The sequence below is a fragment of the Hyalella azteca genome, unplaced genomic scaffold (genome assembly GCF_000764305.2).
Source record: "Hyalella azteca isolate HAZT.00-mixed unplaced genomic scaffold, Hazt_2.0.2 contig17389, whole genome shotgun sequence".
In the NCBI taxonomy this organism is placed as follows: Eukaryota; Metazoa; Arthropoda; class Malacostraca; order Amphipoda; family Hyalellidae; genus Hyalella; species Hyalella azteca.
The window spans coordinates 1-9359 of NW_025947173.1; the positions used below are offsets into that span (position 1 = coordinate 1).

The 9359-nt window shown below is 36.5% G+C and overlaps 2 protein-coding genes across 3 annotated transcripts in view; both read left to right on the plus strand.

Moving 5' to 3' along the window:
* Positions 1 to 1453: 1453 nt before the first annotated feature.
* On the plus strand, positions 1454 to 4062 carry LOC108671818 (mitochondrial nicotinamide adenine dinucleotide transporter SLC25A51; the record flags this gene model as incomplete). The annotated part of the gene is given in 5 exon segments (XM_018159407.2): positions 1454 to 2212; positions 2495 to 2675; positions 3084 to 3195; positions 3520 to 3713; positions 3822 to 4062. Coding segments are annotated over 5 exon segments (1046 nt in total), but the record flags the coding sequence as incomplete, so codon positions are not given.
* Positions 4063 to 8522: 4460 nt separating this feature from the next.
* LOC108671816 (U3 small nucleolar RNA-interacting protein 2) overlaps positions 8523 to 9359 on the plus strand; it is a 6153-nt gene continuing 5316 nt past the window's right edge. For both annotated transcript variants that reach the window (XM_018159403.2, XM_018159404.2), the window contains exon 1: positions 8523 to 8738. In XM_018159403.2, coding sequence (XP_018014892.1) covers positions 8634 to 8738 — 105 coding nt within the window. In that variant the 5' untranslated portion in view covers positions 8523 to 8633. The remainder of the gene's footprint in view (positions 8739 to 9359) is intronic.

A 9359-nucleotide genomic window follows, 5' to 3' on the forward strand; every position in this document is an offset into this window, starting at 1 on the left:
TATTTGGTAATGGAAAAATAAGTTACGCTCAAATTATTTCATACTAAATTGCAGCCTTTTAGGAACATCAATCTTAAAAAATTCCTGTGGCACAGTGACAACTTGTAGCATTGTCTTATACCCACTTATAGTCCGCGTCTGGCGGTCTGGGTTGCACAAATTTGATCATTTTGGTGAATGGTGGTGCTGAGTGCTGACTGGTTGTCTGCTGACAACCTGGAGAACAAGTACCAGCTGAGAGAGGAAGGAGAGAAACTGAAAGTGAGAAGATGAAGACTTGAATTGAATTAAACCATAATTGCTGACTCCAGGTGCTACAAGCGGTCTGTGCATGCGGCACGACTTCTTCACCTTCAACCCGGCATCTAATCAACTGACAGCTGACACGAACTGGGATTATTACTTGGGAAAAATATAACTCGGTAGTCAGTACTCACTGCAGTGAGTGACAGAAAGCGCATTTTCTTGTTGACAAAAACTTTAGGTTACGGACTGACAGACAGACAGACATGGCGAGCACAATAGTACATTTTTTCCATAAATGTGAAAATGCGCTAAAAAGGGGTTCCTACTTAGGCTACTTGCTACCCTGATTAAGATTTATACCTATTTTTTAATTTCAATTGCCTCCCGTCATTAGGATTTAGGAGCATTAACCAATAGAAAAATATTAAACTTACAGAATTGGAAATAACAATTCTAGTGAAGTCCTTTATTACAATTCCATAGGGGTAAAGCAGATTTAAGATTCTTCCTAGAGTTTATTCTTGTATCCTACGATTATAGGCTGCCCAATTTTATTTAGAGTTTAAAGAAAAAGTTTACAAAACATTTGTTCCTGATCATTACCTATTGATTATTATTTATTGCATAATGCATACTTTTGATAAAAGTAGANATAAAAAGTAGATGATTGAAAATTTAGTTGCCTTGTATCTTGTATACCGTCAAACAGGGTAATAAGGGACGGTTTTGAGCATTTTTTGTTAATAACTTCTTACCATGAAACATTTCAGAAACAAGTTTGGGCTCATTTTAAAGCTCTTTGCAAGGGCTATTGAATGGCATCTCAAAAAATTCCATATGATAATGCTATACATGAAATGAACATGAGGCACCAAACACAAAATAAAAGTGTCCCAAATTACCCCAGGGATTGGGAGGGATTGCACTCTATCGCAAAGAGCTTTGAAATGAGCCCAAACTGGTTGCTGAAATGTTTCATGGTAAAAAGTTATTAACAAAAAAATGCTCAAAACCATCCCTTATTACCCCATTTGATTGTATATACAGAATTTTGCTGTTTTGATATATTAGCCAGTAACACAGGTATCCAAACTTGGCAAACCAGTATTATTAATATCATTTATGACTACGTGCTACTTAAAATATGACCTTGTTAAATATTCTTACTGGTGAAATTTATACAAAATTCCTTTTACTGTGTAGACTTTATATTGTTTAATTTATTGTAAATGATGATGAAGATGAACAAAATGTTATGGTAGTAATGTTATGCATGGAGTAAAAAGCAGATGATTATTAATTAGCTGATCAGCCTGATGAGCTGAAGCATGGTTATACGTACTATGTCTTCAAACACAAGCCTAGGGAAATGAGGTGCAATTTTGGGTGGAGATTTTCAATTACTATAGGCATGTGTATGTACCTTGGCTTGCAGCTTATCAGTTGAAATATGTACAGTACTTGTATAAAATTCTTTGGTCTTATTTTCAATTCCATTCCAATGTAATTTTGTTTCATTGAATTTACACCTGCTACGTAACTAAGATTAGTTTATTTTATTTTCAAATTATCTTTGCTCTTGATGTATTATGATCAGATGATTTCTGCCTTGGGCTTTGTTTCAGGTGATTTCAAAAATTAGAATACCATGGTTAAGCAGTCAGAAAGCTGTGAGTTGACATCAGCATCACCATTTCATGCCTTTAGCCCCACATCAACCTTCTCTAACAGCTCGCAAATCTCAAACTATTCAAGTATTTGCCAGGCTGCAGCTGTGTCTGTCAACAGCAGCAGTGCCACATTGATTAGCAACAGTAATGACACTTCAGTCACCTGCAGCAGTGGTGCTGATACTCAGCTGAGTGAGATTCAACATGGCGATGGACGAGAATTCATCTGTGGTTGGGGTGCAGCAGTTATCAACATTGCCTGTACTTTTCCAATGAATAAAATTATGTTCCGACAGGCAAGTGACTCATCTTAGTTGAATATCTTGATTTATTAGTATGTGTTTTCTACAATGAATTTATATTATATACATACACACACACTTTCATTGTTTTACATTGACGTCTCTTACTAAAACATCTTTTATGAATTTCTATGTTAAAGATACCTAAATATTTTTTGAGTTCTTGATGCACATATTTTTCACAGAATTCTGACTTCAATAAGTCTATGTTTCTATATGTGAATGTGCTGGATATATAACCAACGAAAATTAATGTTTCACTCATGATTTATCCAGATGTTACATGGCTTAAATACTCGCCATGCAGTTGACCAGCTCAAAGCTGAAGGCCTCAAAACTCTCTACAGAGGCATTCTTCCTCCACTCTGCCAGAAATCACTCTCCACATCTATTATGTTTGGAATGTTTGATCAGTACTCTCGATCATTAAGATCAATTTCCCCTTCCATGCCCTCACGTGAGTAATAGAACCAAGAAGCCAAATACTGTTTCAAAACTTTTCTTTGCTTTGTGCTTGTTAAATGTCTCAGATTTTGGCTTTAGGCTTTCTGGGAAATTGCATCAGCCTTAATTATAACATAACCAAGGAAGGTAAATCTGGTTTCTAATATTCATTCATATTCATTTATACCTACTTATGAGCAAGTATTAATGTAAAATGTCTATGGCTAGGTGAATTTCAATTATAGTTTAAATTTCAATATGTGTTATTTTGCTAAAATTTCCTATTCTGGACCTTGTTACTTGGCCCATTTTGCTCCAGACATGAATTGAAAACTTTTCTTAGTATATAGGTATCCTTTATTGAAGATTTTTAAGGATAAAGTTGTTATACGTGAATCTTTATATTTCCTAATATTTTCAGATGCTGTGATGGGGGCTGCTGCCACGTTGGCTGGAGTCACTGAAGCTCTACTTTGCCCATTTGAGCGAATCCAAACTCTCATGCAAGACAGAAATTTTCATAATAAGTTTAGGTTGGTATTAACACAGCTAAGCTTTGAATTTTTCTAATTTCTATTATCAATGAATAGAATATTGATGACTAGAATGCTCCACTTTCTGTCCCAGCAAGATTATATGTTGCTTCTCAAAACCATCTATCTTAATCAATGCTACTTCATTAATATCAACCATGTTTTAGCATTGTTCTGCATACTTGTTACTCTATGCAATTTAAGCTCAACTAATGTTTAAATAAGAAGTTTTAATGTGAATCAATCATAAGGTTGTATGAATCCCTACATCAGATAAGATAGGGTATATGCATTCCTCAGCCTCATATAGCATTTCCTTTCCAGAAATACTTGGCACTGCTTCGGGGCTCTGCGAATGCATGGGTGGCAGGAATACTACCGAGGCATCACACTCGTGCTGTTGCGAAATGGTGCTAGCAATATAATGTTCTTTGGCCTTAGAGGACCAATTAAGGAAAGTTTCCAACAGTGGACCAACGACAAGTGGTGGGGTGAAGTTACCAGCAACTTCATGTCAGGTTCGAACTTTATGTCATTGATGGCTATAAAATGATGAAGTGTTATGTCTAGTGAATTTAAATTTTGATGAGTTATTCCACTTACATTGTCATTGAATTATTTTGCAGGTGCCGTGCTGGGAGCTTTTATAAGCACTGTTATGTATCCTGTGAATGTACTTAAGACTCAGCAACAAGTGCGTGTTGGTGGCGAGTTTATGAGCATAAGAAGAACTGCTTCAGACATCTACAAAGAACGCCGCTTGAGGATATTCCACGGCATTCATGTCAACTACTCGCGAGCATTGGTGTCTTGGGGCATCATCAATGCTTCTTATGAAATGCTTCTCAAAGTCCTGTATTCATCTTAGTAGATGGGATTATTTTTAAAAAGGGTTTTTAAATTTTAAAGGATTCTATGCGAAATTTTTCTAATGCAATCCTTGTGCCTCAAAGTATGAATATTTTTATTGATATTACAGATAAATCCTGCCTTTATCTTGAACGAATAGAGTATTTCATTCTCCCATCTAAGATTTTAGTGACTTTATTTGCTGCAACTGTAGACATTGAGTTGAAATTGACTGTGTAACTAATATAAAAAGATTGTGTAGATTATAGAAATTTGATATTTTTTTCGTATTAAAGTTGTTATCGTCCGTGAGAATATTTTCTACTGTTGTCAGAAACAGTAAGTCGTAAATAATTTACTCATATAGATTCGTTATTTTCCTACTACGATTCAGATTTTGTTATCAATTTTTCCTTGTTGGCAGTAGAAGATATTCAGTTCTACTTGGAAAACGAGACTATGTTTACTCTTCTTGTCTTTTAATTATATGCGACGCTCTAACACTCATATATATGTCTATTTTATATCTATGGTTGTAATTACCTTACAAATGAATAGGGTGGAATTGCTCCTTGCCATAGTTTTATTTAATGGTTGCTTTTATAATTTTTGCGGTAACGTTTTGCGGGGCTGAAGCAACGTTTTGCGGGGCTGAAGCATTGTGTTATCCCGTTATCGTGCTCACTTCTGTCTGTGTGTAGGACTTTATGACGTGTAGTACGTCTGTGCTAGTCGCCAGTTTATTTGTTATGAAATCAAATCTAATACGATGATACGCCTCGTCTTTTTACTAGATTTTTCATAACAAAAACGTCGTATGACATGTGTCTCGGCTTCTGACAGAACTTATTTTAGATTTTGCATTTCTAGAGGCATTGTTGATAAGTGCGCCTCAACATATCTGATAAGTGCGCCCGCGATATCTGATCGCAGGTTCCGGTTGTGGGGTTATGTTTTGTAGGCAGGATTATTTACATTTGAACGAGGTCTCGTGTTAGTGGCGTCTTTTGCGAGTGTCGTCGTTGCTGGTGTTTGTTCACTTATTATGATTAACTTGTCTCCTTGCAATGCTAACGCTGGTCCTTTTTGCCAGCTTCAACCGGCCGACCATTTGCCACCCATTGCCTTTTTCGAGATGAAAAATTTTCTATATGAGAAATTTGCCAAAAGAGTGACCTCTACCTTCGGTGGTGTTTATTCTTGACTTCTGGTGCAACATAGCTTGATAGCTGAGGCGCAAGTAAACTTTTTAGCATTAAACTATCAGGAAAAATTTTCATTGCAGTGCAGGATTTTTTGCTTGTATCTCTACTAGAAATTACGATTTGGATATGAATTTATCAATACAATATTTGTTACAGCGATGCAATTTCTGTGTATTTTTTTCAGCTACATCCTATGAAATGAAAACCAATGCCACTGCAAAACTTGTTGTTGCACACAGGTGCTGCATTTTACTTTCTTCGTTCGCGCACATTTCCTGCATTTTGCTCTCGCGTGAAATTGTGTACATATAATCGTATGCTCTCTTCTTAGTTCAAATTTTTTTTTTTTTTGCAATTTCCAAAGCCTTAGTTAATCATCCATGTTGTTGGTTGTTGGAATGTCTGTGACATGATCTGGTGAAGTCTCTGTGTTCCTAATTTAACTCTATATGGTTGGTGTAGTGCAGTGACAGGAAGGCAATCTATTGTAAAGTGTAAATTGTTTTTCATTTTATTGGCTTCTTATGTGATACGAAGCTATATTATATTGGCTACTTTTGCTGCTATTCATGAGACAGAGATAGAAATTCTGAGGGCCATAAAAGCTGTTGGAATGTACTCCAATAAATTCGAGCATTCATGTTCCAATTACGTGTACTATAAATAAGTGTTGTTACATTTCTGAATGACGGCAGCTCTCAATCAGACCTCTCTTACGTGGCGTGTTTGTTTGCTTATATTCGGCTAGCCGCCTAATGAGCAGAGTCTACTAATGCCATGCTATTCTTCTAGCTCACCTCGACCAGTCTTCCAGCCCCGGAATAAAATAATGCAGATTAGAGCTCCCATCAAGATTAGAAATTTGTCCGGAATTTAAGGCGAATTTTTATCATTAATTTATTATTTGCAGGTAGGCAAATAGTCTCTATATTAATGTCAATACAGCTTCATAATTTTGCGATCAGAATTGAAGCAATTTTTGTGTTTTTCAAATAAAAACTATCTTATTAATTTTGGGTCAGATGTCTATTAATTTGCATACCAGTTATATAAAGTCTCCATTAATGTATGGAACCATTCGTCATTCAAGTGAACTTTACAGCCGCATCTCTTTTAATAATTTAAAACTGTAACTCTCACGTCTTTATGTCACCTTGAATTCAACTTGATTACATAAACTTGGTCTTTTTTCATATTGCATCTAACAATAATCAAGATATTGCTATTTTCATACGTAGCTGTTGTAAAACTACATTCAATCACATATTTTCTTTAATTTTAAAGCAATAGTTCGACATGGAATTAATTAATTTTTTCATAAACAGGACGCTTTTTTCCCTCAGTCGCTCACGTTCGAGTAGCCTAAACCCCTGCAAGAGACCTCTGTTTTATGTGCGAAGTATAAACATCGTAACTTATTTTTAGTTATTTCACTGCCAGAATTTGGTCTTTGCAAATTTATTTTCAATTTAAAAAATGTGTTAGAGTTTGATACATTAATAAGGATATGATGTAATTATATGAACTGAAGTTTTAATGGATAACGTAATTGTGGCGTCAGCGTTCATTGGGTTTGAATCAGGTCTGTCCACGATTCGAGACCTTGCAGAATTCTTACAGCTTGCTCGGGTCATGAACGGCTACGCCTATCATACTGTTTTTGACCTGGCCACCTCGTCCATTTTCTGTTTCTGGAAACGAACTCTCAACTCACTACTCCAATATTGATGCACTGAATACAAATCACTTGGCCATTCTGCATTGCAAGGCAGATAAGTCTGCCTAATGATGTGCAAAGAGACTTAGTCAGACGATAGGTATGACTTAAGTCCCCCTTCTCGTCGCATTTAAATGTTTACATTTTCCAATGTTTTGCCGTGCAACCTTCAAGGCACCTGACACAGCTTTGAATGTTGTAGCACTTGTAAAACAGTGTTTCAGTTTTCATTGTCGTTCACTGGGCACTTAATCGTCTTTCTGAGATGCAAACGCTGCTCGCGTCCCGCCAATGGCCGCGCGCTGGATAGCGACTTGTCGCTTCTTGTGGGTTCTGAATGGTTTTGTATTTGAGAAATTTGCAATGATCGAGGCCTTCAATCTAGTTGATGATGCTTAATTTGTTAATCGGTGCCATGCTGCTTGAAAGCTGATGTGCTAATAAACCACTATTCTGAACTCTCGTGTATAATTTGTTACCTATTTTGTTTATATATACTAAAGTATGTCCAATTTGAATGCTTCTTCATCGATTTCACGGTTCGTCTCGTGCTACGTTCTTTTCAAGTAGAATAAAATTCTAGTACAAATTAGTAGAACAATTTTCCGTTGTCTTCATGTACCCGTGCTTCATTTGTTCTTGGAAGATTATCTCGTTGGTTTTTATTATTCATAAATTGACCATTTACTATTTTCATGTTTAAACTCATGTAGGAAGAAATGAATATTGTCTTCCGGATCTGTAGCTGAAACGAAAGTTTTTAGCTGAGTATCATTGTGTTGGGTTGACACGCGCACTCACAAAGAATTGTGTTGAAGGTAATTGTATTTTCGTTCATATAGATTGAAGTTTTCATTCAAAGCTTGTCTCGAACACGCAGCTCACTGCTCCAATTTTGCGTTGCGTAACCTCCCGGCCTCCGCCAATTTAACCAGAACTGACGCAGGAAGCAGGGATCGAACACTCAGTTTGCTGTTTCAAACTTGGTACTCTAAACTGTTTCATTGAGACATTCGCCGTGCTGTCAAGCACGGCTAGGTAAAAGTTGTAGCCCAGTCCTTAAAATACAACTGACCTTTCGGCGATTTTGCTGTAAGCAATCGTCTAATAATGATTCACTTATCAGTCGTCTGAGCTTAAACGGACTTGAAAGTTATATAGTGTTTTCGTATTAGATTGTGCACTCGCACTAATTTCATGCAGTAGTTCTCTCGTTGCTCGAGTATTGAGCCTGTTGCTGGGTTATCAGGTGTAAACGCGAAATTTTTTGGTCAAATAAGTTTATCATTCTCAGTGGAATTAGTCAAATTTTTCCTCTAATGTGGCAGGAATCGTTTAATTTTGAGGATAATGAAAGCGAATTCACGCATTTTCATACGCGGCTCTGAACCTATATGAATCGAAACTTATAGGTAGTTAAAAACCACTTTCCAAGATTTGTCAAGGAGCGCGTGAGTAAACTTATCGGACCAGTAAAATGTGAAGCTATTTGGTTCCGCAGTGGCGTTGCCATCAGCATTCAAAGAACTCATCTCAATGACAATCTAAGAGTGCAAAATGTGTTGTAACTTTGTAAGGACCTGCTGAATTCCATTTAATACAAAATTTTTACATGTTTTGGCATCTTTTTGTGTCTCTTGGATATATATAGTACAAATTGATGCAAAATGCCTTTTTTTGTTAAAGCAAAGAACAATTCCCAAACTAAGCCCAGCCCCAAGGGACGAAAGGAAAGAAGAAAAGCCAAGTTTGGCCGGGAGAGCAAAGTTGCAGTGAGTTTCAGAATCTTGCATGGATTGCTTTTTTTTTGCATTATTTTTCTAAAATTTATAATTCATCGGTGCTAGGAAATCTACAAATGGTGGTTCATGTAATCAATGACAATGAGTCAATGATGAGGGCTATTTCAGTTATTTGCTCGTTCTTACTTCTAAAAAGATTTTCCATTTTTTTTTACTCATGATGGGAATATTAGTTTCAAGTATTTTGATCTAATAAGATATTTGTACAAGTTAATAGGGTAAACGTGGTATATTCCGACATCGTGGGTAATTCCGTTGGCGTCACCTCTCTAGTTTTTCCTTTATACCTTATTAAGCTTTGTTTTAGGGTTTCATGCGTTCGTTGATGGTTGAAATGGTGACGTCATACAGTTGCGCCTCGAACTACTGCCAAAACACTAGGTCTTGGCCATCTAGCGGGAAAATATTGAGATCCAAAGAGAGACAATGCACGCTACCCAGTGAGATCATCGAAAAATGTGTCAAATTTGACAGTTGACCTTGCTCTACCAAATAGTGAATAACTTGTCTCTTATACACATCTAGATGTGTATAAGAGACAGGGCCTATGGCATGCATACTGATTGCACTGAGTTCAATTTGATATAAGAA